Here is a 27,600-nt window from a genome sequence, read left to right as displayed (position 1 = left end):
TCAAAGAGGAAACAAGCCCCCATGGCTGACCCTGCACACAGAAGTACTGGGTATTCTGAGCATATTAACTCTTGGTTGGACTTATAGGTGAGAAATTTATGCTTTAATTTGAGAAATTTTACTAATTATGTGCTTATTAGATATCTGAATTTTGGATCTTGTATTCGATTCTTTTATATCTCATCCTCTTTTTTTGTTTTTGTGGGGGGTTTTGTGTGTGTGGTGCTGGGGATTGAACGCAGAGACATTCTATCTCTGAGCTACATCCCAACCCTATTTTTTATTCCGTATTTTGAAACAGGGTCTCACTAAGTTGCAGAGGGCCTCACTAAGTGGCTGAGGCTGTCCACGAACCTGTGATCCTTCTGTCTCAGCCTCCCAAGTACTGTGATTACAAGCATGCACCGCCACGCCCGGCTTCTCATCCTCTTTTAGTTGTAAAAACTTTATAAAATTCTCCTGTTAACCTTTTATCTGTCAAGCATATGGCAAATGTATTCTGAGACCAACTTTTGAGTTGACACCATATCAATGAAAATCAATGATGAATGACCTCCAGGGTGCGGTGCCTGCAGCCTTGACCACGCCAGGTTCCAGGTGCAGATACTGCAAGGCGGGTCCTGGGTCAGGGCCTGAGGAGGGGAAGGGCCTGAGGAGGGGAAGGGGAGGCTGATGGGGCAGGCGGCGGGGAGAGGCTGTAGGCCACTTATCCTGGCTGGGCCGGCGGGGTCCAGGGGTCACGGCACAGCCTCTCCCATCCTGAGCCCAGGGGCAGCACTGCCACTGCCAGGACATCTGTGTTCTACATGGCCCCACATCACAGCTGGGATGAAGTGTGGGGAAGAGGGCAGCCTGTGGTTAGCGCCACGTGAGGGGGGTCTATGGGGCCACAGCCAAGGACAGGGCCGGTGCAAACAGGCACACCGAGAAAGACAAGCAGGGGCTGAGAAGCAAACCAGGTACCAGTGTTGGATTTAGGACACCCCTGACCACAGGTGTTGGACCAGCAGCTGTGCAGGAGGCGGGCCTGGTTGCTGCTCCCCACCATATGCCTGGAAGCCAATCTACCATGAACCCAAACCCCCAGAACCCTTAGCAAATAAATCTGCTTTAATCTAAGTTGTGGTCATCAGGTATTTTGAATGAACAGAGTTGACTCAGGAACACGCCAGCATGTTCCCCTGGACAGGCAGCCCTCCATTCTCCAGGTCCTGGCCAAGCTGGCTTCCCCAGCAGAGGCTGCTGTGCAGTGCAGGAGGGCACTAATGTGTCCCCAGGACCCCGGGCCAACACTAGGCATCCTGCAGGTGACCCACTAGGGGGTGGTGCAGGGTCAGCACAGGACGGCAGCACTGACCACAGTGTCCTGAGGGGCCAGACTCAGGCAGGTCACAGCCTGTCCAGCACCAGGAGTTTTATGAACTGAGGACCAAGGAGGATAAACCCCAACAAGGAAGGGGAAGGGCGCTGCAGCCTCCTGCTGGGAAAACACACCTGGGGGTATAAAACCAGGAGCCTGGCAGCTCACACACACTCACACCCACACACTCAAACCCTCCTCCTGCTCAGCCCACATGGCCACCTCCACCATGTCCGTCTGCTCCAGTAACTCCTGCCAGGTGGACGATTGCCAAGAGAGCTGCTGTGAGCCCCCCTGCTGCGCCCCCAGGTGCTGCGCCCCGGCCCCCTGCCTGAGCCTCGTCTGCACCCCAGTGAGCTGCGTAGCCAGCCCCTGCTGCCAGCCAGTCTGCACCAGCTCCTGCACACCCTCCTGCTGCCAGCAGTCTAGCTGCCAGCCAGCTTGCTGCAGCTGCTCCCCCTGCCAGCAGTCCTGCTGCGTGCCTGTCTGCTGCAAGCCCGTCTGCTGCAAGCCTGTCTGCTGTGTGCCCGTCTGCTCTGGCTCCTCCTGCTGCCAGCAGTCTAGCTGCCAGCCCTCCTGCTGCAGCTGCTCGCCCTGCCAGCAGTCATGCTGTGTGTCCGTCTGCTGTAAGCCCATCTGCTGTGTGCCCGTCTGCTCTGGCTCCTCCTGCTGCCAGCAGTCTAGCTGTGACCCTTGTTGCTGCAGCTGCTCGCCCTGCCAGCAGTCGTGCTGTGTGTCCCTCTGCTGCAAGCCCGTCTGCTGCGTGCCCGTCTGCTCTGGCTCCTCCTGCTGCTGCCAGCAGTCTAGCTGCCAGCCCTCCTGCTGCAGCTCCTCCCCCTGCCCGCAGTCCTGCTGCGCGCCCACCTGCTGCAGACCCTCGTCCTGCGTGTCCCTGCTCTGCCGCCCGGTGTGCCGCCCCGCCTGCTGCGGCCTCTCCTTGGGCCAGAAGTCCAGCTGCTGAGCACCTCGATCTCATCAACTCCACCCCTGCCCTGGGCCAACCTCCCAGGACCGCAGCTGCCTGCCCTTGCTGGCCTTTTCAGCCACAGAAGCAGCGTCGGCCCCTCAGGGTCCCCTGCTGCAGCCCCGGTGTCTTTGGCCCAGGATGAGCCCACAACTGTTCTGGTCACACCTCAGCACCCTAATGAAGCTGCCTTTGACACACTGACCTCCCATCCTGTCTGTGGACATGGAGGGGGGCACATGTGAGTGTGTGGCGCTGACCTCTAAGAACCCCTCAAGTGAGGCCCCACATTCCTGGGGACCCTCAGCCCAGCTGCAGCACCCAGACCTTTCCAAGGGAAGCCACCCTGGAGCCATAGCCAGGCAAGTGGGGCAAAGTGGCCCCATGGCAGTCCTAGGCCCTGAATCCCACTCATCCCTCCTTATTTCATGGTAACAGAACAATTGTAACAATATGCTACAATAAAAATGATTTAAAACTCATGATTTAAAACTCTGGAATTCTACTTTTAATATTTTCAAACTAAATTTCACTGCAGAAAACTGAACTGCATAAAGCAGAAAACACCCATACTATGGTAGGAGGACTACTGTACTAAAAAAAAAAAAAAAAAAAAAAAAAGAACAGGATTCTATGAAAAAGGATGAGGAGGAAGAGAGAAGAAGAGGGAGGAGTGGAGGAAGAAAGGAAGGAAGGAAGAACAGGAGGGAGGGAGAAAGGCAGGCAGGCTCAAGCAACAGGAACCCAAAAATCTACTACCCGAGAAGCTTCTGAAACACAGACATCCCAACAGAAAAAGGGATGAGCCTCTATTCAAATGTCCACGGGAACATGAGGTCTCATCTTGGCACTGGCTGCAAAGGAGAGAGCTGTAAACACAGAAGGCAGGAATCACAGGTGCCCTGTGACGACGCTGCCACCAGGGCTGGTGCGATGAACGCTCGCTTGCAAACTTAAGGATACTGTCCACAAAACTTCTGTTTCTTAGAGAAAGTTAAAGTGGATATTACAGACTCTCAAGCAAAAAAAAGAAAAAGCACTGAAACAGCACATGTCAAAAACAGGAGTTTTGCCAACAAAAATGTTATGTCCTCAAATGCATGGAAAAGAAAGCAAAAATTAACCATTAAACTCATTGTGTTAGAAAATACTTCTAAAATTATGTAAAATAATAAAAGAAATGGCCTCTAATAAATATACAATTTAAAAATAAGTGTAAAAGAATAGGAGGAACAAAATTTAGTGGATTTAAACATAAAAAAATTATAAACAAAGTCTGACTCTTTAAAAAGATTAATAGAAACTTAAAATCTCTAAGTCAGGCATGGTGGCATATGTCTGAAATCCCAGTACTTGGAAGACAGGACAGGAGGATCTCAGGTTCAAGGCCAGCCTCACCAACTCAGCGAGACCCTGTTTCCAAATAAAAAAGGCTGGGGCATATCTCTGAGGTGGAACAGCACCAATATAAAGGAGAAAAAATTTAAAAGCGCTAGCAAATCTAATAAGTGTATCTATTAAAATGGAAAAAGGAACATGCGCATGGATTCAGAGATTTTTGTTTTTAGGTACAATAAAGTAGCGTGGGCATGTTTATCCCAAAGTTTGAAAATATAAATGAATTTTATCATGATGTAAAAATATCAATTACCTACATTAGCTAACAAAATGAAAAGTTTGATCTGATTCTTCAAAAGACACAGTCTAAGATGGCTTTAAAAGTGAACACCATGAGCCTCCATATAAAGGCTCTTCCTATGATATTTAAGATATTTCAGAGCCTAAAATAAGACAGAGGTCTCCTGGACATATTTAGAAAGATGACCCAAGCCCTGGTGCACAGGCAAGGAATGAGCGTGAGGGAGAAAGGGAAAGAAAGCCGATCTCATTTAGGAAATATAAAGACATTCCAAGTAAAATGTCAGGAGATTTACGGTGTAAGCACATTGCAGCCGTCATGTATAATCTTTATGGAACACAGTACGGCAGTTCCTCAGAAAGTTAAAGACAGAACTATCACAGGATCCTGCAACCCCACTTCTAGGTACACACACAGAGGAACTGACGTCGCCATCTCAGAGAGACTGCTGCCTGTGTTCACTTCAGAACTGTGCACAAGAGCCCAGATGTGGAGTTAGTCTGAGTCCATCAACAGATGACTGGGTAAAGAAAAATTATTGTATACACATAACGGAATACTATTCAGCCTTTAAAAAGAAGGAATTCCTGACAATTGTGATAGTAGATGACACTGGAAGACGTTATACTATGTAAAATAAGCCAGAGGGAAGCACTGAGGTGTCTCACCTCCACACGAGCCTCAGAGTCCAACTCCTTACAGCAGGGCATGTGGCAGTGGCCTGGCGGCCCTGGGAGGACATGGACAAATGGGCACACAATCCCAGTCCCGCTGGTCAGTGAGGCCTCGGCCACCGCAGGTAATGGTCCTGGAAGCAGGTCTCAGACATCCAGCCACACAGGAAAGGCCATGAGGAGCTCCACGTGTGGTCAGCACACAGGGTATACACGTGTCCAATTGTCAAGCCGTGCACCTGACATGTATGTGACTTTACTTGTGCAATTAGACCTCAATAAAGCAGGAGAGAAAAGAATAATACACCGTTCCCGAGTAGGGTGTATCTCAGAGTGCAAGTTAAAATCATATAATGGACTATACCAATAAACTGGAAGCAGAGAAGCCAGTGGAACTCTGTGAAGTCACACACACACACACACACACACACACACACACACACACACACTTTGACTCCTTCTTTATTTACAAGCCCAAGACTAGACTCCTGGTAAGACAGAAATAGGAAGAAGCTGTGTGAACAGGCCAAGGCTGCCCCAAGCCAGCCAGCGCTGCTCAGCGGGAGGGCAGGAGGCCCGTCCCTCCAACTTCAGACAGGCCCAGCCTGACCAGGCACCCGGCCAGGGGTGTAAGTCCAATAAAACGGCAGCGTGTGTTTGTAAAGAAAGGAACCGTGCCCGCCCCCCCGCAGGTGCCACTGGTCTCTGCGTACCTCCCAGCCACCCCTCCCCACACACCTGTGCCCATCTGCCCAGTCACTGGCCGCCAATCGCTTCTGATTACCCTCTCTGACACACACAGGGTGTTGCTTTATTTTTAAAATTATTCAATACTCAGCAGATCCTGCCCGCTGTCCCCGGCCAGCAGTCCCATGATTGGCAAAGGCCCGTCTACAGAAGGCTGCTGAGGCTTGTCAGGTGAGCTGAGCACCCAAGGGCTGCAGGTAAAGTGCAGGAGTGGGAAGACACTGGGCCCGTGGCAGGCAAGCAGGGCCACGGGGACGAGGCCACACGCAGAAGCACATTAGAGGAGAAGCCCACCCAGAGCTGCAGCAGAGAAAAGACGTGTTGACATGCCCAGGGCTTGGCCCGGCATCCAGGGGTGCTTCCCAGGCCCCACTGGCCCCAGGAGCACAGCCTGGACTGAATCCTACCTAGGTAGCACAGATACCCCTGGAGCCCACATCAAGGGAGCGGGATGGAGCCGCCACGGCCACTTAGGCCCTGGGGGAAGTGCCAGAAATCTGGTTCTCAGGTTTTGTAGAACATCAAACTTCTCTCCTGATTTTTACATCTGAAATACCAGCCAATATTTCACAACGCCAGAGTTATCAGATTTCCACCATTTCCTTAAGGTGACACTGAATTCTCTGATTCTGGAGGTAGAGAAGCTCACCGTCTCTCGCAGCCTCAATAATACCCTCTGAAAATGAGAGGTATTTGAAAATGAAATCAAAGCATGAAACAAAGCACGGGGCCTTGGCAGGGTCCTACATGCATGTGTAACATGGGGTGGCGATGGAAGCAGATTAAGGAATAAATTGGAGCCAGACCCCATGCACAATGATAAAATAACTTAGTCTTCCACCCAGAAAGCCAGTGAGTGGACTTTCTCTGATATCCAGTCAAACCAGTGGCTTGAGAAATAGGGGAGAACTTTTAAAAACTCAAAATAAATTACCAGTCAGTGGATAACACATTCTATTCATGTCATAAAGCTGTCAAGTCACTATGGAAAAGTACAATCTGAAATTGTTTTGTGTGTGTATGGTGCTAGGGATTGAATCCAGGGGTATTCTATCTCTGAGCTAATACTCTCAGCCCTTTTTCGGTTTTTGTTTTGAAACAGGGTCTTTCTAGGTTGCTGAAAGGGTAACTTCCTTGCTAAGGCTGTCCTCAAATCTGCAATCTCCCTGTGTCAGCCTCCCAGGGACTGAAATTTTAATGTGCACCACCATCCTCAACAAGAAATAATTTTTGGAAATTAAAAGTTTTCAAGTAATAAATCAACAATAACAGTTGAACAATAAACTGGAAATGGCTGAGACTGGAATATGATCTGAAAAATAAAGTCAAGAAGATTTCCTAGAAAAGAAGACACGAAGAATGTGAGAGAAGAATTAAAACAAATAAAAGCCAATTGCTGAAGATCTGACACCTGATTAGAGCCACAAAAGGAGGGCTAGGAAAGAAAACAAAAAAAAAAAAAAAACATTTCCTGAGAGGAGTCTTCATATTGAAAGACTCAATGAATTTCAACTACAGAAATGAAAATAATACACAAGCCTAGAAGCAAATATACAACATCCTGAAACAAGAATAAAGAAAGAAAAACAAACATTGCCAAAAAGTTGAAACACAAACTATAAAGAAACAACAAATGACCAATGTACATCTCTCTTCAGAAACAGTGGGAACCACAAAATAATAGAGGTGTGTCTTCATTATTTTGAGGGAAAAAAAACTATTTACAACCAGAATTCTATACCCAACCAAACTACATAATTCTATACCCAGCCAAACCATCACACAGATGTTTATATGTTTTTCAGACATAGGAGAAACTCTGGCATGTAAAGCCCACCATTGTAAACAAAAAATCATTGATTTTTCACAATAACAAAAATGGCAAAAAAACAACCAGAGTATAGCGTCCATCTCCAAACCCTGAGCCCAGCAGAGACTACCTCAAAGACCACCCCCCCCCCCGCCCAGTATCCAGAGCCCAAACAGTCTCGCAGCATGGGTGTAACTCCAGCACTAATGAGGGGCCTGGGCTGGGCACAACAGGAAGGACAGCTTGGGAAGCCTTCTTTTGGGAAAACACAAGCCAGAGAGGGACATAAAAGCCTGGCAGGAGGCCTGCACCTAACACACTCACACACACACTCACACACCCACACCCTCCTCCTGTTCAGCCCACATGGCCGCCTCCACCATGTCCGTCTGCTCCAGCAACCTGAGCCACGACAGCCGGGTCTGCCTGCCCGGTTCCTGTGACTCCTGCACCGACGCCTCCTGGCAGGTGGACGACTGCCCAGAGAGCTGCTGCGAGCCCCCCTGCTGCGCCCCCAGCTGCTGCGCCCCGGCCCCCTGCCTGAGCCTCGTCTGCACCCCAGTGAGCTGCGTGGCCAGCCCCTGCTGCCAGCCAGTCTGCACCAGCTCCTGCACACCCTCCTGCTGCCAGCAGTCTAGCTGCCAACTGGCTTGCTGCAGCTGCTCCCCCTGCCAGCAGTCCTGCTGCGTGCCCATCTGCTGCAAGCCCATCTGCTGTGTGCCCGTCTGCTCTGGCTCCTCCTCCTGCTGCCAGCAGTCTAGCTGTGACCCTTGTTGCTGCAGCTGCTCCCCCTGCCCACAGTCCTGCTGCATGCCCGTCTGCTGCAAGCCTGTCTGCTGCATGCCCGTCTGCTCTGGCTCCTCCTGCTGCCAGCAGTCTAGCTGCGAGTCTGATTGCTGCAGCTGCTCCCCCTGCCCACAGTCCTGCTGCGTGCCCCTCTGCTGCAAACCTGTCTGCTGTGTGCCCGTCTGCTCTGGCTCATCCTGCTGCCAGCAGTCCAGCTGCGAGTCTGACTGCTGCAGCTGCTCCCCCTGCCAGCCATCCTGCTGCAAGCCCGTCTGCTGTGTGCCCGTCTGCTCTGGCTCCTCCTGCTGCCAGCAGTCTAGCTGCCAGCCCTCCTGCTGCAGCTCCTCCCCCTGCCCGCAGTCCTGCTGCAGACCCTCCTCCTGCGTGTCCCTGCTTTGCCGCCCCGTGTGCCGCCCCGCCTGCTGCGTGCCCGCCTCTTCCTGTGGCACCCCCTCCTGCCAGCCCAGCTGCTGCCGCCCAGCCTCCTGCGTGTCCCTGCTCTGCCGCCCCGTGTGCCGCCCCGCCTGCTGTGGCCTCTCGGGACAGAAGTCCAGCTGCTGAGCGGCTCCATCTGTTGGCTCTTGCAGGCCGATTCTCCACTCAGGAGCCCTTGCAGGCTGCCTGTGGGATCTTAAATGATCCCTCTCCGGGTTGGTGGTCATGCAGCTGCTGACTGAGGGGTTTAAACATGCCACTCCACCTCTGCCTCTCTGGGAGCATGACCCACAAGTCCCCAGCGGGTGGGTGGTGCCCCTGGAGTCCTCTTCTCAGCACTGCTCAAGTGGATTCCATGTGACAGGTGCTTTGCTACCATCAATAAAGTGTTTTCCAGGAAGTGCAGGCTGGCATGTACTTTCTGTGCCTCTCCTGAGCCCCTCGGCCCTAGTCTACTGTCCTGTAAAAGCAGAAAGCACAGCCGTGGTCTCATTCCAATTAGAAGCGCCTGAGAGACGAGGGTCAGGAAACAGAAGTCTCTCCCACTTCCCTGCTGGGCCACAGTCACCAGACCTGGTGCAGGGGAGCTGAGCAGCGGGGTCAGGCTGGGGTCCTGAGCACAGGGCACTGCCTTGGGGCTGGAGGCGGGCAGCCAGAGGAGCAGCCATGGAGTGGGTGCGTCTGTGTGCTGCCTCCCAGCAAGCACAGAAGACCCCTGTGTGAGGCACCAGCAAGTTCCTGCAGCATCGAGGTCTCAGGCAAGAGGGAAGGCAGCAGGGCGGGGTGGGAGAAGGCTGTGGCCTCGCCATAGCCCCGGGGCCAAGTGGCACCAGTCAGATCAGCCAGGTCAGTGTCAGGAGCCCTCGGAGCCACTGTGGGGCTGTCCAGTGGCTCCCAGGGAGACAGGTGTGCTCCTGAGCTCTGCCCGTGAGCCTGGCTGAGTGCCACGCACTTGTCCTCGTGGCCGAGGACGCGCACAGGGCCATCACTACAGTGCCATCAGAAAGAAGAGGCAGGGCTGGAAAGAGCCACCATGTCCTTCACACCCAAGATTCATGGAGCATGTCCAGAGGCCATGATTCTAAATGTCAAGACCCCAGATCTCAGGCAGTGAAGGAGCGTGTGACCCCACCACCATCACCACAGGGTCAGGGACGGTCATGCCCGGAAGGTATCCATGTACAGGAGGAAGCTGAAAACCCATCCTCTGCTGTGTGGCAGCCAAAGCCCGCGGCCAGGTGTCCAGGACCAGCGAGAGGCATGAAGAGGCGTGCTCGAAGGATGCTGTGAACACCTGGGCACCGTACAGGTGATGGCAAAACACCTGGCCTGGCTGTTAGAACTGGTGGCTGGTGAGAAGGAGCCAGGGCGGAGGGTGCCCGGGACCCTCTCACACACCACACCCTCATGACAGGCTTTACAGAAGTGGGGCTCTGGGGAGTCCCCAAAGGAACACCCTTTCTGCCACCCCATGAGATGACTCCGAGCCCCCAGGAAGCATCTCCAGTACCCTGGAAGGCCCACAACCTCTTTCCTCTGAGCAGGGATAGTGTCCCCTCTAGGCACCCTTGACCATCACCTGGCAAGAGGCCTGGAGACAGGACAGACCTCGCAGATGGTGGGGATGGGGCAACCATGGGGCATGGGGGGGGGGCAGAGCACCAGCAATGGTGGGTCCAGGGAAAAGTGAAGCCCAGACCTGGCCCATGCTGCCCCACAGCGCTCCTCATCCCGGCCCTTTCTTCTGGTCTCCCACACGCCAGCGTGGCCAAGGGCAGAAGCACCAGGCAGTCCTGTGCTGAGAGCACTGGGGCTGCGGTAGTGGAGGACTGTGGGCTTCCACAGATGCACAGGCACAGGTGTGGGCTGGAGCCTGGACCCAGCTAGACCAAGGTGCAGCAGGACCCGCTCCTCTGGAGGCCCCAGAGCAAGACCACACCTGGAAACCTTGTAAGACAAGTTTTTTTTTTTTTTTAACATAATTAGCAACTTTTAGCAGAGATAGAAAAGGGCTAAAAACTCACCAAGAACACAGGTGGATAATGCCTGCCTTAAAACTAAAACCAAAGACAAAGAGGGCTCCTTCCAGGCAGCCCCCGACCTCGTTAACCAAGTAACACATTGTGATCAGTGATGTCAGACCCATCTGCCCTCTGAGGGTGAACAAAGAAGAGTAACAGAGAGGGCTGCACAGCAGAGATAACTGGCAGGCCTGCCTTTGTGTCTGGGGAAAAGGAGATTATTGGTTAGACTGTGTAAAAAAAAAGGGAGATGGTAAATTCTTATCAAAAAGCTACATGATCAGAAACTTCAGCGTCTTACTTTCAAGGCATGCCACGTTTCTCTGACATGGTGCTCTATTCCTCTGTCCCTTCTTTCTACCTTTGTAATGAACTCTGCTTAAGCTTGCAGCAGTAGAGTTCTGGCTATTTTCTTTGTTTTTTTTTTTTGTTTGTTTGTTTGTTTGTTTTGGTGGTACTGGGGTGGAACCCAGAGGCTTTCTACCTCCGGGCTATACTCCCAGACCCATTTTATATTTTACTTGGAAACAAGGTCTCACTAAGTTGCTGAGAGCCTCACTGAGTAGCTGAGCCTGTGCTATTCTCCTGTCTCAGCCTCCCAAGCACGGGGATTACAAGTGTGCGCCACCACGCCTGGGTTCTGGCTATTTTTTCTAAACTAAGAACAAGAACCCACCTCGACATCTTGAACCATTACAGGTGGGGAGGAACCGACCTCACAAATTAACAGAACAAAGTGGGCCAAAAGGAAGCTGGTGAGGTCACATCAGCCCGCGCCCAGGAGCAGCCCAGGCCAGGGCACCACCCTGAGGGAATGTTCACCCAGCTAGTAGCCACCTGGTTCCCCCAGGAGCTTTCAGGATCCCCAGAAACTACTCCTGAGAAACAGTTGGGGAAGATAGTAAATAGGCACGGCATAAGGCACACAGCATAAACTCTGGGCGTGGCTTCTGAGATTCATTAGATCTTTGTAGGTAGTGGCCCCAAGGGCTGGTCACGCACTCGGCTGCAGCGGACAGTGGTGTGTACAGCAGGTTGAAGAAGACTAGGGGCAGGTCTGTGACCTTGCTGGCTGAGATCCAGTGGCATTGTTAAAGTCACGGGCAACAGGAGTCTCCTGAGGTCCAAGAAGCCAGCACTGGACCAGTGTGGATGGCCTGGTGGGAAGTCAGAAATCACAGCTAGGAGGGGCTGAGGCTACTGTGTCTGTCCAGGAAGTCCCACCCGGGACAGACTGCCACACCAGCTTCTGTGGTCAGAAAAGCAGGTGATCCTGAGACAGTATTGAGTAAAAGGAAACCTAACCTTGAACTAAGGAGCAGAGAAGAATTTTTTAGGAGAAAACTAAGCTTTGGGGGACAAAAGGCTAGGGGAGAAACTGGCCACCTGAAGTATGGATCCATCCTTACGGGACTAAGATGTGGGGAGGGGATTCCAGCACGGACAAGACAAAGCCGCAGTGCTCACTACTTGACGCTGGTCCCCTCTCGGGGCCCCACCTCCAGCTACGGCCCCACAGGAGCTCGGGGTTCATATCCGGCAGTCAGCGTGTGGCCGCGTGGAGATCTTGGCCATCCTCCTGCTGGCGCTCTGTGGGCGCCTCTGCGGCGGCGTCCTCTCAGCTCTGTTCTCATCGGGTTTTTATTTTACCCTCAGGTTGGTGGGATTTCCACAAAGAGCTCTGGGCGCAGTCTCGTCTCTGGGCATCTCAGAGCCGCAGTCCAGGCGCTCCGGCTCCCTCGTCCCTGCCGTGGAGCCTGTGGTCCCCCGACCCGGGTCCTCTGTCTGCGCAGGGACTTTGCTTCCCTGCGTGCGGCTTTTCCTGCCTGCCCTGGACTTGAGCACTTGGTGGCTCCTCAGAGGCTTCCTGAGAGCGCTTACCCCGCCGGGCTCTCTGACCTCTTGGTCTCTCTCTGTAAATAGATGGGTTTTGCCCTCATCCCTCAGCACCTGCCTGCCCTTCAGTAGCTTCTCTCCCAGAGTTGGGCAGCACACACCGTGACACTGCTCGATACCAGCCCAGTCTGTCTGACTCTCCGAACTTCACCCTCCCCTTGAAGGACCAACGTGACGCCATGACAGGCTTCAGTTAAAGCTTTGAGTAGGCCTAAGTTTCTGTCCAAAATTAAGTTCCTGTTCCCCTGTAACCTTTGCCCTATTCCCTGGGGGGAAAAAAAAGCTGCTACCTGAGCTAATCTGACCTTCTCCCAGCAACAGCCAGGCGTACATGGAGTATATCTAGGTCTGGAATTTGCGGGTATCCCAGGCAAGGTCACTGCCTGGGGATGGAGACCCCCACCCGTCCTGGACATTCCTAAGATAAGCTTGGCACTGCGTGCCAGACCAGTCAACTCAAGGGCCACCTAATATGGCCAATACTTCCTTGGTGACACTCCTTCCCAAGGCGTGAAAGCTAAGCCAATGCGGTGGGGGGGGGCGACAACAGACTTTTGTTTTAAAATAGCCAATCAGTGTAATGATGGGAAGGACAGTCCTCTTAGGGATAAAGGCTTTGTTCTTGGGGCAAAGGGCTCTTCCTCTGTGCCCACTGTGTTGGTGCACGAGGAGAGCCCACGCTCGAGCTTGAATAAACCCCTCTGGCTCTTGCATCGGAACTTTCGGTTCCTGGTGGTCCTTGGCGGATAACGGACTGGCATAACACCCTGTCTCCTTCCAGCTGTGTCGCTGCTGTTGCTGTGTCTTCAGGCTAAGCGATTCTACTTCCTTCTTGAATTCACCATGAGGCCCAGCCACTATATATTTAAATTTCAGCTATCATACTTTCCAGTTATAGAATTTTCTTTTATTTCATCATGAATATGGCGTAGAGGAAGAGGCTTTAGAAATCCTGGCACACTGGTCCTGCGTCTTTCAATGCAGGAGCAATGAAAGGGGTCGATTTCAGAAGCACCACGCTCACATCCTCTCCTCAAAGCCTCCTTGCCATCAGGAGGAGGGCGGAGGAGACCTGGACCTCGGCACCAAGAGACAAGGACCTCGGTACCAAAAAGACCCGGACCTCGGCACCAAGGGAACTAAGACTTCAGTACCAAGGAGACAGGGACCTCAGTACCAAGGGGACCCAGACCTCAGTACCAAGGAGATAAGGACCTTGGTACCAAGGAGACCCAGACTTCAGTACCAAGGTGACTAAGACCGCAGTACTAAGGCAACAAGGACCTCAGTACCAAGGCAACTAAGACTGTAGTACCAAGGAGACAAGGACCTCAGTACTAAGAGGACCTGGAGCTTTGTACCAAGGAGATCAGGCCCTTGGTACCAAGGGGACCCAGACCTCGGTACCAAGAGGACCTGGACTTTGGTACCAAGGAGACTAAGACCTTGGTACCAAGGAGATAAGGGCCTTTGTACCAAGGAGACTGGGACCTCAGTACCAAGGGGACCCAGACCTCAGTTCCAAGGGGACCCAGACCTCGGTACCGAGGAGACTGGTACCTCAGTACCAAGAGGACTCAGACCTCAGTACCAAGGGTGTACCAGTATTAGGAAATGGCCTAAAAATATTAAAACAAAATTAAGTTTTGGTACTAATAAATCAAAAATTAGTTCATCAAAAGTGGAGTTCAAATCTATAAAAAGAAAAGCAGTTAGTGCCTGGTTACTGCCAGGCACTCAGGTAGCTGTTATAATGCAAAGGACCCTCACTAAAAGTAATTAGCAAGTGGATAGAGGAGTTGGGACCTAGGACCTTCACATTCTAAAAACAGGTTTGCATAATAAATGACACTTAGTAAAAGCTAAGAGTTCCCCAAGAGTATGGGGGAGGGCGCTGACCTTTGTGAAAGAGAAACAGACACCACCTGGTTCATGACCTTGTGGATCATTCTGATCCTAACAAAGAAACCCAGGTTTACAACCAACCGGCAGTAAGACCAGAAGGTTTTTGCTGGGGGCCAGAAATCCCCATACTCTTAACAAAAGGGGAGTTAAGAGACAGACTTACACCTAGGTCACAGGATGACCTGGTAGAGCAAGATGGGGGATTGCGTATCTATAAAAGCTGTTTGTATTTAGAACTCCAGTGACTTCTTTTCAAGCGCCCCCTATACTATACCAGGTTAGGGATAGTACAGGGCTGTATTAAACTGTATTCTATGTTTCCATCTTTGTAAGAATAAACTCATTTAAGCTTTCAGCAAGAATTCGAACTAGTGTTTTATCTATACCTAGTTCAGAACAAGAACCTGTGGTTACATCTCTCCCAGTGGAACAATTTGGGGGCCTAACAGGGTCTCCGGAACAGTTCCCCAACCGTAACAAAGGGGACCAGGACCTCGGTACCAAGGAGACTGGAACCTCAGTACCCAGGGGACCTGGGCCTCACTCCCAAGGAGACCCAGACCCTGGTACCAAAGGGATCTGGACCTCAGTGCCAAGGAGACTCAGACCTTGGTACCAAAGAGACCAGGACCGGTACCATGGAGACCCAGATCTCAGTACATCGTAGGGGACCCAGACCTCGATACGTAGGGGACCCAGACCTTGATACGTAGGGGACCCAGACCTCGATACGTAGGGGACCCACACCTCGATACGTAGGGGACCCAGACCTCGATACGTAGGGGACCCAGACCTCGATACGTAGGGGACCCAGACCTCAATACGTAGGGGACCCAGACCTCGATACGTAGGGGACCCAGGCCTCGATACGTAGGGGACCCAGACCTCAATACGTAGGGGACCCAGGCCTCGATACGTAGGGGACCCACACCTCGATACGTAGGGGACCCACACCTCGATACGTAGGGGACCCAGACCTCGATACGTAGGGGACCCACACCTCGATACGTAGGGGACCCAGACCTCGATACGTAGGGGACCCAGACCTCGATACGTAGGGGACCCACACCTCGATACGTAGGGGACCCAGACCTCGATACGTAGGGGACCCAGACCTCGATACGTAGGGGACCCAGACCTCGATACGTAGGGGACCCAGGCCTCGATACGTAGGGGACCCAGGCCTCGATACGTAGGGGACCCAGACCTCAATACGTAGGGGACCCAGGCCTCGATAGGTAGGGGACCCAGGCCTCGATACGTAGGGGACCCAGGCCTCGATACGTAGGGGACCCAGACCTCAATACGTAGGGGACCCAGGCCTCGATACGTAGGGGACCCAGACCTCGATACGTAGGGGACCCAGACCTTGGTGCCAAGCAGCCACAGGTCGCCCACTTGTGCACTGCGCTCAGCCGGGGTGTGTAGGGAGGGCAGCGTGGGGCAGGTGCCCCTGAGCCAGCCTTCCTTTCTCTGGTTCTGGAGGAGAGGAGGCGGTGGCCCTCCCAAGCAGCCATGTCTCCTCATTTCCCTGGTCCACCAGGTGTTGCAGAGAACACCGTCTAGCTCAGAGCCCTCTCCCCGAGTCCTAGGCGCACTGGGCTCTGGTGTGGCTCTGCCCACTGGCCTCAGACCAGTCCCTCGAGACCCTCCCTGGAGGTCCCTCCTCCCCAGGGAAAGCCTCTGCTCAGGCCCATGAGACCTCCAGACACGCCCGGCCAGCCTGCGTCTGGAGCTGCACCTCCATGCCAGGGGCGCCGTGGTCTCATGCTGGCTCCCAGGGGTGGGCTTTGGTGAAAGAGGCCACACGCCTGGGAGGTTCTCACAGCCCATGGCCACGTGACGTCCACACCTGGCTCTTGTGACCACTCGCTGGCTCCATCTTGCTCGGGCAGTCCCTGACGAGGGGCCTGGTGGCTCAGCCCCTGCCTGCTGCAGCCCTTCCTGGCCAGGGGAGAAGGTGAGGTGTATGGTTGTTTAGGACCCTTAGCTCACAGGAAGAGAAGCCTGGGGCCTGGGCTTTGGAATGCTCCAAGAGTAACGGGCACCGAGCAAGACAGGCGCTGGGTGGAGCCAGGAAGGCTGGGCAGGATCCCAGGGGCAGCAGCGTGAGGAGGTGGGGTGAGTCACAGGCCAGGCCCAGGGCCAAACACAAACAGAAGCCCCGCAGCAGGAAGGGAAACCTGGGAGGCAGGCCAGGCCGAGCCAGGAAGGCACGGTGCTTCCGTGGTGGGGACGCGTGGCCCGGGTATAAAGGCCGCTGGGCAGGAGCCTCTGGACGTCCACCCGTTCCTCCCACACCGCCAGCCTCTGCCGCCATGTGCCACACCAGCTGCTCCTCCGGCTGTCAGCCAGCCTGCTGCCTGCCCAGCCCCTGCCAGGCTCCCTGCTGTGTGCTGCTGAGCTGCAGGCCCACTGTGTGCATGCCCGTGAGCTGCAGGCCCACTGTGTGCGTGCCCCCCTCCTGCCAGTCCTCCGTGTGCATTCCCGTGAGCTGCCGGCCCGTGTGCGTGGCCCCCTCCTGCCAGTCCTCGGGTTGCTGCCAGCCCCCCTGCCGCACCCTCCTCTGCAGCCCTGGCTCCTGCAGCACCCCTGCCTGCTGCTGACCAGCGTCTCCAAGGGTGCTCCCTCTGGAGAGAGGATGCAGCGTGAGCTGGAGCCCTGCCGTCCCGGGGATCCTGCCCAGGTCCTCCTGTAACCCCAGGAAACAAATAAATCCTCCTCCAGCACTCTCTCTCTCTCTCTCTCTCTTCCCTTCTCACATTTCTGAAGGTCCCGAGTCCTGCACTCCCAGTGGGCGAGCTTCGCCCCTCTTGTCTGCTCCTGCAGTGAGCGCATTTCAGTTTTCCTTCAGTTTCTGGGAGTTGAACTGTGCTCCACCCTGAGCGCCAGCCCTCTCCCTGCAGCTCTGCTGGGCCCACCTCCAGCGCAGGTCCCGCCCTCCAAAGGCCCAGCCCCAGAGACACAGCTCTGCAGGCAGGTCCTCTGCTGGCTGTCTGGGACCAGCGCTGCTCATCTCTGCCCGCTGACCACGGTCGAGCTGCAGCTAGTCACATCACCTTGTCGCCAAGGTGGGCTGGGCGTACTGTGCCCTTTAAGTGGACGGAGCTCAGCCAGACAGAATGAATCCATCTGGACATACACTCTCCTCAGCGTGCACACGCGCCCATGCACCCCTGTGTGTACTCAAGCAGCTCACACACATGCTCATGCACCCGCACTCTTGTGCACGCATACCTGTGCACGCTCTCCTGCCATCATAGCCCAGCTGTGCAGGGCACAGGTTGCCGAGGGACCAAAGAAGACCCCGAGATGGGATGTGAGGCAGGGGTGTACTGAGAAAGCTTCTGGGGTGGGCCGGCTGACCGCGGCCTGCACCGCGGCACCGCGTTTCCCAGGTGCCCCAGCGCGTCACAGAAAGGAGCGTGTTCACGACGCTCCGTCCTGCGCAGCCGGCTGTGTGGACACTCACTCTCCACGTGCTCTGCCCGTGCCAGGCGCACGGGGAGGGGCTCCCGGGTTGGGTGACAAGGTCACAGATCAGCGGCGTCTTGCGCTCAGCTGGCTCCATCCCATCATGACCGGCATCCCAGAACTCGGTGTGCGTGCAGGGAAGCAGCTTTCTGCCAATGCCGTGTTTCTCCCCCGTTCCCAGCACGCGTGAGAGAAAGCCAGTGTCCTTCAAGATAATGCTTAAGTGGCTGGGTGAGGTGGTGCATGCCCATGATCCAGTACTTAGGATGCTAACGTGCTAGGACCATATGCTCACAGCCATCTTTAGAAACTTAGTGATGCCCTCTGCAACTCAGTAAGACCCTGTTTCAAACTTTAAAAAATTAAAAATAGGGCTGGAAGAGTAGCTCAGAGGTAGCGTGCGAGGCCCCTCCTTCACCCAGAGCTGCGGTGTCACGCCCCTGTGTGCAGGTGAGCAGAGGGAAGTGTCTGACCTGCGCTTTGGCAGATCTGCAAGCGAAGGCCGTGGAGCCTCCCCGGCCCCGTGGGCCCCTGTGCTGCAGGTTAGACTGGGCTTTGGGCTCAGGGAGGGACCCGTCCTGAAGACCCGAGGCAGGAGCACTGCAAATGGTGAAGAGAAAGCCACCGGGCTCTGGGGAGGCGTCCTGGGGTGACCGCGGGGCTTCATACGTCACAGCTAGACATCGCTGGCCTGCGGCCCCTTGAAAGGGCCTGGGCAACCAACAAGGGCCAGTCACGGGGGCTGAGAGGGTCCTTGGAGACCTGAGGGTCCCTTCAGCATCAGCCCTGCAGAGAGAGATCAGGGCACAGGGAGGTGCAGGCCTGGAGCTCCAGGCGGCCAACCACATGGGCCCAGTGGACGTGGCACACACCCAGGACTCTGCCCCTCCCCGTCAGCCAAAGCACTGTGGCATGGCCCCCAGCCAGCCCCCCCCCCACAGTGCTGATCCCGGCTGGTGCACCGGGCCTCTGCTCTGCGTGCGTCCTCACGATGTGGGCAGCTGATGGCGAATGCAGGGCGTGCCCTGGAAGCCCTGGCATGAGTCAGACCCACGGTAGTGAAATCCAGTGCAGGACAAAGACCACTCTGGGTGCTGGAGGCTGAGCCGTGGCTGGACTTAGAACTCTAAAGGCCCCGAGCCAACCCATGTTCTTGGGGGGAGTGGCCCCAGGGCTGTGGCGAGCCTCAGAGTCCGTGCGCCCGGCCTTTCCACAGCCTCTCCTGCCTGTGGCTGCAGTGCCACCGTGCTCCAACCACAGAAAGGTGGGTGCAGCCACGGGTGACCCAACCTCACTGGCCAGGGGAGGAGCTCGTGCGGAGCAGATCAACTGAGAAGACTGCGGCCCTTGTACCTCGCGCTCTTGGCGCCTCGTGGCCCTGTCTGTCCCGCGGTCAGTGTCGGCCGTTCCCTGGCTTCCACCCTTAGGTACGCCCCTGTGTTCTCGTGGCCCCTCTGCTGGCGAGGAGCCCCCTCGGCTCTGGTCCACCCTCGGGGTGATGGCACCTCACGGACAGAAGTCCCGCTGTCACTTTTGCCCCCAGTGTCTCCGGCTCCGCGGCAGGGTCTGCATCTGACCTGGTCCTGTGTGCCAAGCTGTGCCTCTCGGCTTCCAGGATTGGCACCCTGCCCTGGCTTTCACCCCTTCATCCTGTGCTCCGATGTGGTCTTCTTTGTTCATTCAGCTGGGGTTTTATGGAACTCTTTTTTTTTTTTTTTTTTACAGTACTGGGGATGGAACCCAATGGCATTCTTACCTCTGAGCTACACCCCCGGTCCTATTTTTTAGTCTTTTTTTTCTTTTTTTGAAACAGTCTCACTAAGTTGCAAAGGCCTCGCTAAGTAGCTGAGGCTGTCTGTGAACCGCAATCCTCCAGTCTCTGCCTCTCAAGTACTAGGATTACAAGTGTGCGCCACCACGCCCAACGACTGACACTTTTTCTCAGTTGTTTCCCAGCTCTCGCCCTGGTCCCCCAGCATGGGATGGAGGTGCCCGGTCCTTGCTCCGCACTGTCCAGCTCTGTGCACCCAGCACCGAGTTTCCTCCCTGCAGGAGCGCGGCTGCCCCAGTGCTGTCCCTGAGCCATTCACATCACCAAGGCCCGCCCCCATCCACACCCACTGCTCTCTTGGGCCCACCATTTTTCTTTGCAGGATCAGTCCTCCCTGGGACTACTCCACACCTTCATGACTTCCTCCTCCTCCCTTCCTCCTCTTCTTCTGTGGGGGCTGCTGGGGATTGAGCCCAAGGGCATTCTACCTCTGCACTACACACCCAACCCTATTTGTGTGTGTGTGCGTACATGTGTGGTGTGTGTGTGTGTGTGTGTGTGTGTGTGTGTGTGTATGTGTGTATGTGGTACTGGGGATTGAGCCCAGGGACATTCTACCTCCAAGCTGCACCCCCAGCCCTATTTTATTCTTTATTTTGAAGCAGGAGGTTGTGGAGGACCTCACAAGTTGCTGAGGCTGGCTGTGAACCTGTGATCCTCCTGTCTCAGCCTCCAAACTACAGGGATTACAAGCGCCACCACACCCTATTTTTTATTATTATTATTTTGAAATAGTCTTGCTAGGTTGCTGAAAGTCTTGCTAAATTATAAGACCATCCTCGAGCCTACGATCCTCCTGTCTCAGCCTCCCAAGTACTGGACTGACAGGCGCGGCTGGCCTTCGCGCGTCGGCTCGGTGCCCGTGGGCAGCTCGGGAGGCGAGGCCTCGGGCTGGAGCAGTTTACCTGTGTTGCGTGAATGATGCACTCTGGCACTGATTCGTCCACGGCAGGGTTGGCTGACTTTCTACAAAGTATGAATGGCAGGTACTTTAGGGTGTGCGCAACTTCTTTCCTAACAACTCAGCTCTGCCGCTTGGTCAAAGCACCTGAGACAGCACCAACACAAACGGGCGTCCGCGTGCCAAAAATGTTCTATTTACCAAAACAAGCAGGGGGCCAAATTTAGCCACAGACCATAGTTAGGCAAGTTATGTACTACAGTTTTCCTGTGCAAAGCAAAACCTCAAAATACATTATTGCCTCAAAGTCTCCATTGATAGTAGGAAGCAAAGGAGCAGACAGGCTCGGCCCCAGGTCAGGCCGGCGCACAGTACTAGCCTGAAACCAGAGCGCGCAGCGCGCCCAGTCAGGCCAGAGCCGCTGCTGACAGAGGAGCTGGACCAAAGCCAAGTTGTTTACGGCGGCACCTCGCAGAGCACGCGACGCTGGGGTGGTGACGGAGGCACCAGGAAGGCCGCGCGGTGCTTCTCTGTTGGGACACGCAGCCGGGTATAAAGGCCGCCGGGAAGGAGCCTGCAGACATCCGCCTCCCCGACACCAGCCAGCCTCCGCCACCATGTGCCACACCAGCTGCTCCTTGGGCTGCCGGCCAGCCTGCTGCCTGCCCCTGAGCTGCAGGCCCACTGTGTGCGTGCCCGTGAGATGCCAGGTGACCTGCTGCTTGCCTGTGAGCTGCAGGCCCACTGTGTGCGTGGCCCCCTCCTGCCAGTCGTCGGTGTGCGTTCCTGTGGGTTGCCGTCCTGTGTGTGTGACCTCCTCCTGCCAGTCCTCCGGGTGCGCTCCCCTGAGCTGCAGGCCCACTGTGTGCATCCCTTCCTGCCAGTCTTCTGGATGCACTAGCCTGAGCTGCAGGCCCGTCTCCTGCAGCACCCCTACCTGCTGCTGACCACGTGTCTCCTGCCAGCTGCCCGCCATCCAGCATGTGGAGGGTCCTGGCCGCACCCTCCCGCAGCGGTCCTCTCAGGTCTAGCATGGGAGATGGTGGAGGCACACTCAGACCCCGGGGTGAGAGTGCACCAGAATGATCTGAATCCCTGCTCCCGCCATCCCTGGGGAGTCCTGCTCCCAGCATCCTCCTGTAACCCCACAGAGACAAATAAACCCGCCTTCCAGGGGCCTTCTCTCGTGTTCTTCATACACTTGTGACGGTCTTTCCTTGAGTTACGAAGCAACCTTAGGAGCAGCAGTGCCTCCTTGGAGCTGTTCCCAGGGGCCGGCAGCTCCTGGGCACACACTCACAGTGGGTCTACAGCTCTTGGGCATGCAGCACGGTGCTGAGCAGGGGCTGGGCGGGCAGCAGGCAGGCTGGCACATGGAGGCAGAGGCCGGCCAGTGTGGGGAGGAGGCCCCGTCTGGAGGCTCCTTCCTGGGGCTGCCTTTATACCCAGACCTCATGCCAGCAACACAGAAGCTGAACCGAAGAGGAGGGTCCTGGGTGGGGAAGCTGTGAAGGCGCTGGCCACATCCACCTCCGGACACTCCACTCGCCCGTGGCTGGGAAGCAAGCGGGGCCCAAACCCTCAGGACACTGGGAAGGACTGCTACAACAGGGCCAGCAGGAAATCGCCCTCCCCACACCCAGCACACAGCCAAGGCCGGGCTGGCCCGGGAGCAGCAGGAGGCCCAGGGTGCCTCAGGCTCCAGGCCCAGGCGGTGCAGAGGGCCTGCCTGCCCAGAGAGCAGACTGGGCCCCGGCCCAGCAAGCGCAGCTCAGTCAGCAACTCCACATCCCTGTGCAGAAAGGTGCAAGTTTGCTGAGCTCCCTGTGTGGCAGGCGGGCGGGCCTCAGAAAACAAGACCAGGAGCCCCAGCCCGCGCCGCGGCACCAGCCCCTGCAGCCCCTGCAGCCCCCGCGAGAGGAGACTGCGTAGGGAAGCAGAGTAGCAGTGGGGCCAGAGTGAGGTCCGTCCTCCCGGTGGAGGGCGCCCCGCGCACAAAGGCACCCGAGCAGAAGAGACGCCCGGTACTGTCTGCGTCGGCTTCACTTGCAAAACAGGTGCTGAGAACCCGTGTAAGATGCTAAGACTCCGCAAGAAGATACCGACTCGTCTCCCGGGGACAACGCAGTCACCCAAACGGACTCCGTAAAGCACCGCAGGCAGAGAAGCAGAGAGGGTCTCAGCAGAGGAAAACCGGGGGGGGTCACATTCAGGGCGTGTGTCGTAAACACCAGGCCAGAGAAGTTTGAAAAGACGTGGAATTAATAAGCCAAGTGTAGAGATGAACTATAATAATCACAAATACTAAACCAAAATGAGGTGCAAAGGGACAAAAGAGAAAAAAAACCAAGGTGGAGTGGGACCCTCACTACGCGATCAGGTTCCACGTTCAAACCCATCGATTACATCAAAAGCAAAAGCCAGAGCTCTTCAAGTGGGACAAAAATTCTAACTGCGCTATCTTCCAGAAACCCCACTTTAAATACAAAACTTAGAGCCCGGTGTGGTGGTGCACGCCTGTAATCCCAGCATTGGGAGGCTGAGACAGGAGGATCACGGTTTGTGGGCAGCCTCAGCTATGTAGCAAGGCCCTCTGCAACTTCATGAGACCCTGTTTCAAAATAAAGAATAAAAAAATAAGGCTGGGGGTGTAGCTCAGAGGTAGAATGCCCCTGGGTTTCATCCCTAGTACCGCAAAAAATAATAATAATAAATAAATATAAAACTTAGATTAACAGTAAGTAGATTAAAAATACATCATCTGCAGTGTGGTGGCACATGCTTGTAATCCCAGTACTTGGAAGGCTGAGACAGAAGAATTGTAGGTTCACAGCCACCCTCAGCTTAATAGTGAGGCCCTCTGCAACTTTGTGAGATGCTGTTTCAAAATAAAGAATAAAAAAATAGGGCTGGAGCTGGGCGTGGTGGCACAGGCTTGTAATCCCCATGCTTGGGAGGTGGAGACAGGAGGATCGCGCAGGTTCAAAGCCAGCCTCACTGGCTTAATAGACTGTTTCATAATAATAATAATAATAATAATAATAATAATAATAATAATAATAAAAAATAGGTCTGTGAGTGTAGCCCAGAGGTAGAAGGGCTTCCAGGAACCCCAATACCACCACCAAAAAAAAAAAAAAAAAGGAGCTGGGCGTGGTGGCACACGCTTGTAATCCCAGTATACGGGAGGCTGAGACCTGGAGGATCACGGTTCGCAGACAGCCTCAGCTACTTAGTGAGGCCCTCTGCAACTCAGTGAGACCCGGTTTCAAAATAAAGAATAAAAAATAGGACGGGGGGTGGGGGCAGTGTAGCTCGGAGGTCAAATACCCCTGGGTTCCATCCCCAGACCCGCAAAAAAAAAAAAAAAAATAGGGCTGGGGGGGCGTGGCTCAAAGGTAGAATGCCCCTGGGTTTCATTCCTTCCCAGTACCACAAAAAAGTAAATAAATAAATAAATAAATAAATAAATAAATAAAATTTAAAAATCCATCATCTGTTTCAGTCAGTATTCTCACTTTGTGACAAAAGAAAGAGAGAGAGAGAGAGAGAGAGAGAGAGAGAGAGAGAGAGAGAGAACTTGAAAACTTAGAGGAAAGAAGGTTTATCTGCTCTCAGTTCTGGAGGTTTCAGGCTCAGTTGTGAGGGTGGGTGAAGTGTACAGAGCTCAGGGCACAGTGCAGCTCACAGAGAGAGCAGGGTTTGAGGGCTCTGCTCCCACATCACAGAGGGTAGAAGCAGAGACCGCTGTGAAGGGCGTGCGTGGACACAGGCACAGTCCCCACGGCCACACCCGGTGACCACCTCCTCAGTCACACCCCATCTGCCTAGGGTACCACCTCATAATTCTCTTACAATGCACTCCATCTGCAGACGAGGTTGGAACCTCATGATTGAATGATGTTGAGGAGATAGAAAGGAAATAGGCAGATAGGGAAAAGGCCTTGGTAGAAAAAAGCTAATTTCCTGAGGGGCAACAAATGCCTGAAACTCCAAAGGCTCAGAGATAAGAAGGCCAGAGCTTCACAAAGCCATCCTGAGTTTCCTAATCAACAAACCCACCGAGCAAGTCTGGCATTCCTGAAAGGAGACCCTTCAAAGGACTTGCAAATGTCCTATGCAAATTCTCCTTGGAGTCACCCTAACCACAAAGGGACTTGCAAGCGGTCAGGCATTGGCCAGTCAGATGGCAAAAGTGGGGGACTTCCCGCTCGGGACCCCCTCCCCTTTTGGGGAGCTGTTCTCTCTCTCACAGGTCAGGTCGTGTTGGCCCTGAGAGAAGGCAGAGTGCATCTGAGGGCACGTGGCTCGCGCGACTCTCGAGTAGTGACCTGAAGGCCTCTGCTGGACATCATGGCTGGCCAGGCCCCTAAGGGTGACCTGTACCTCTTTTCTGGCAGATCGCGTGGATTCTGGGAGAAAGTAGTTTGCAACTGATGGGCACTTGGCTCGGGCGACACTCGGGTAGTGACCTAAGGCAGCTACTGGACCCCGGAGTTCCGACAGCCCCTATGGGGTGTTCCGACAGCCCCTATGGGGTGTTCGGCCACTTTTCTCTATTCCCTTCTGGCAGATCGCGTGGACTCCGGAAGAAAGCAGCCTGCACCTGAAGGCAATTGGCTTGGGCTACTCTAAAGTATTGTCCTGAAGGCAGCTGCTGGACCCAGAGTTCCAGACCCTTTGGGGGTGTTCAGCCACCCTTGCCCCATTCCCTGCTGCTTCCAATAAACCTTTTACTCCCCTTCCTGAGGTCTGCGGGTGTCATTCTTCGCTTTCCGTAGACAAGAACTCGCAGGGGTTTTTTCTCTCAAGAAACCCCCGTTTCAATGTCACCTCTGAACATCAATGCCTGGGCTCTTCAGAAACATGCTAGAGCCAAACCACAACACCATTCAAGCACTAACTGAATGCACGCGGAATGGCTATACTAATATCAAAGTCGATTCCAAGCAAGAACTCTTGCCAAGGATAAAGAGGGATACTGCCTAATGATAACAGGGTCAATTCACCAAGAAAACAATTGCCAAGACATCCTGCTGCCTCGGCATCTATGTGTTGAAGACGCCACTCCACATAGTTATCGGCAGAAAGCCCCGAGAAAGAGGTATCGTCTCTGGCAAAAAAATATCCCCCACTTTAGATATCCTTCATAACTATTATTCTCTTGGTATTCTTTTAACTCTCTACACGAATTGCTCTGATGATGTGAGATCAGAAATTGAGTCCGTGGAAATAAAATCTCTAATAATTTGTCTAAAACGTCCTTGGCTTTGCTCAAAAGTAATGAAAAAAAAACTGGCCAGAACTCAGATGCTGTGATAAGCATTCCAGCTGCAGCAATTACAAAGGGTCTCTGACCCTCACTATCACTAACTTAGGTTAAGCTATTAACTCAGGTAAGGTAGTTCAGTTTAAGGAAACTTTGTTTACCCTTAAGATCCTGCCTAGAGACAGAAGAGATAAAAACCTTGTGTGTGACCTTAAAGCAATTTAGTTGATAAACAACTTAGTTGCCCAAATACAATAGACTCAAGGAAAAAGATTGGTGACTTTTACGCCCAGTGTAAATATTCCTGAAGACAGAGAGGCTGACCGCAGGGTTAGAAATAAATATGACTAAATAAAGGACAGACGTTCTAAATATATATGTATGAAGGAAAGGAAATACCGTAAGAGTAAGAAAAGCATTTTTGCATGAAGAAGAGCTTATCATAAGAAAGTCCCAACCGGGAGAGAAAGGAATTAGAAAGTTAGAAGCAGGTTGCAGAGGGTTTGTGACAGAGAAATGGGTTATTAAAGATGGTTAGACTTTTAATAGGCTTATTGTCTAAAGAAGAGTGTTCAGCAGTTAAGGTAATATATCTGACAATTATAACCAAGAACTTTGTGGTGTTGTTTGTGGTATTTTGTCTGCAAAACTGTGTTGTGAGTTTGCTTAAGCTTTCAGATTTAGGAGATAAAATGCCAACACCTGGAGAAACTTTATCACATCCACCTGAATCACCACGTCTCCCCACACTTGCTATATGAACTGAGCCCAAAAGATGGAAAGTTCCAGGAAAGTTAAAGAAGATTCCCCGAAAAACGAAAAACCGCCAAGCCTTGGCCATGCTTGTTTATTTTGGGAAGTGGCCCCCTGGGACTGCTTATCTGCAAAGACCTTGGAAAAGAATCAGGAGTCAGAAGTCAATCTCTCTGGAAGATCAACAGCCAGCTGAAGGACTAGTTTTATTACCTTTGTTTACATGTCATTCATTATTACTTCACAATGATTACACCCACCTCCCTCTCCTCTTACTATTAACTTTACTGGTGAAAGGTATAAATTTCTTGGAGTTTTTGTAATAAAGTGTCATTGGCTCAAGAAGCCTTTGTCCACCTCAGATTTCTTTCCCAAGCGTCGTACCCAAAAACTTAGGGAATTCATAGAGGGAAAGGAATCGCTGCAGATAGTTTCTGCAGGACATCACCTGCCTTTTGCCCCATCTTTCTGAGGATTTGACCGGGAGCTGACAATAACGACCCAACTGAGATTAGTCGGCAACAACAATGTTCAAGCACCTAACAATAAGCTTTCAAAACACTTGCTGTTCTGATACCACAGAAAGGAGAAACAGAGAATTCATTTATCATTGAACTTCCGCTCAAATAGAACAAATACAGAAAATCAGTGAGGATACAGGAAACCTGAGCAGGACTATCAACCAACTGGAACCGGGTTTATATTTGTAGGACCACCCCTAAACAAGAATAGAATTCACAGTGTGTGTGTGTGTGTGTGTGTGTGTGTGTGTGTGTGTGTGTGTGTGTTACTGGGAATTCAACCCAGGACCATTCTACCTTCCAGCTATACCTAGTCCTATTTCTTATTTGGAAAGAGGGTCTTTTGTTTTTGGTTTGTTTTTTGCAGGTCTGGGGATGGACCCCAGGGGCATTCTACCTCTCAGCTACACCCCCTGCCCTATTTTTTATTCTTTATTTTGAAACCGGGTCTCACTGAGTTGCAGAGGGCCTAAGTAGCTGAGGCTGCCCACGAACCTCGATCCTCCGGTCTCAGCCTCCCAAATGCTGGGATTACAAGCGTGCCCACCACGCCCAGCTGTGGAAAGAGGGTCTTGATAAGTTGCAGAGAGCCTCACTAAGATACTGGTGCTGGC

The 27,600-nt window shown here is 53.5% G+C and overlaps 4 protein-coding genes across 7 annotated transcripts in view; 3 read left to right on the top strand and 1 right to left on the bottom strand.

The window, feature by feature from the left end:
• Nucleotides 1–27,600, bottom strand: part of TSPEAR (thrombospondin type laminin G domain and EAR repeats) — a gene marked incomplete at both ends in the record, with an annotated part of 169,357 nt that overhangs the window by 109,389 nt on the left and 32,368 nt on the right. The gene's annotated exons all lie outside the window — the stretch shown is intronic.
• LOC308262900 (uncharacterized protein) overlaps nt 1–27,600 on the top strand; it is a gene marked incomplete at both ends in the record, with an annotated part of 62,596 nt that overhangs the window by 8,552 nt on the left and 26,444 nt on the right. Inside the window, 2 exons of one of the 4 annotated variants that reach the window (XM_080695652.1) lie at nt 7,681–7,872; nt 8,116–8,541. In XM_080695652.1, coding sequence (XP_080551778.1) covers nt 7,681–7,872; nt 8,116–8,541 — 618 coding nt within the window. Of the gene's footprint in view, nt 1–7,560; nt 8,542–27,600 lie in introns of those variants that run through there. The other 3 variants (XM_080695651.1, XM_080695653.1, XM_080695649.1) reach the window with 3 other exon arrangements.
• LOC308262905 (uncharacterized protein) lies at nt 1,575–2,321 on the top strand (the record flags this gene model as incomplete). The annotated part of the gene is made up of 1 exon (XM_080695662.1): nt 1,575–2,321. The coding sequence occupies one exon, from the start codon at nt 1,575–1,577 to the stop codon at nt 2,319–2,321; it is 747 nt and encodes a 248-aa protein (XP_080551788.1).
• On the top strand, nt 16,556–16,843 carry LOC308262907 (uncharacterized protein; the record flags this gene model as incomplete). Its single annotated transcript, XM_080695665.1, has 1 exon — nt 16,556–16,843. The coding sequence occupies one exon, from the start codon at nt 16,556–16,558 to the stop codon at nt 16,841–16,843; it is 288 nt and encodes a 95-aa protein (XP_080551791.1).

The sequence above is a fragment of the Muscardinus avellanarius genome (assembly GCF_963383645.1).
Source record: "Muscardinus avellanarius genome assembly, chromosome: 5".
NCBI classification, from domain to species: Eukaryota; Metazoa; Chordata; class Mammalia; order Rodentia; family Gliridae; genus Muscardinus; species Muscardinus avellanarius.
The sequence above is the reverse complement of the archived record's forward strand: the minus strand, read 5'-3'. Positions and strand labels throughout refer to the sequence as shown.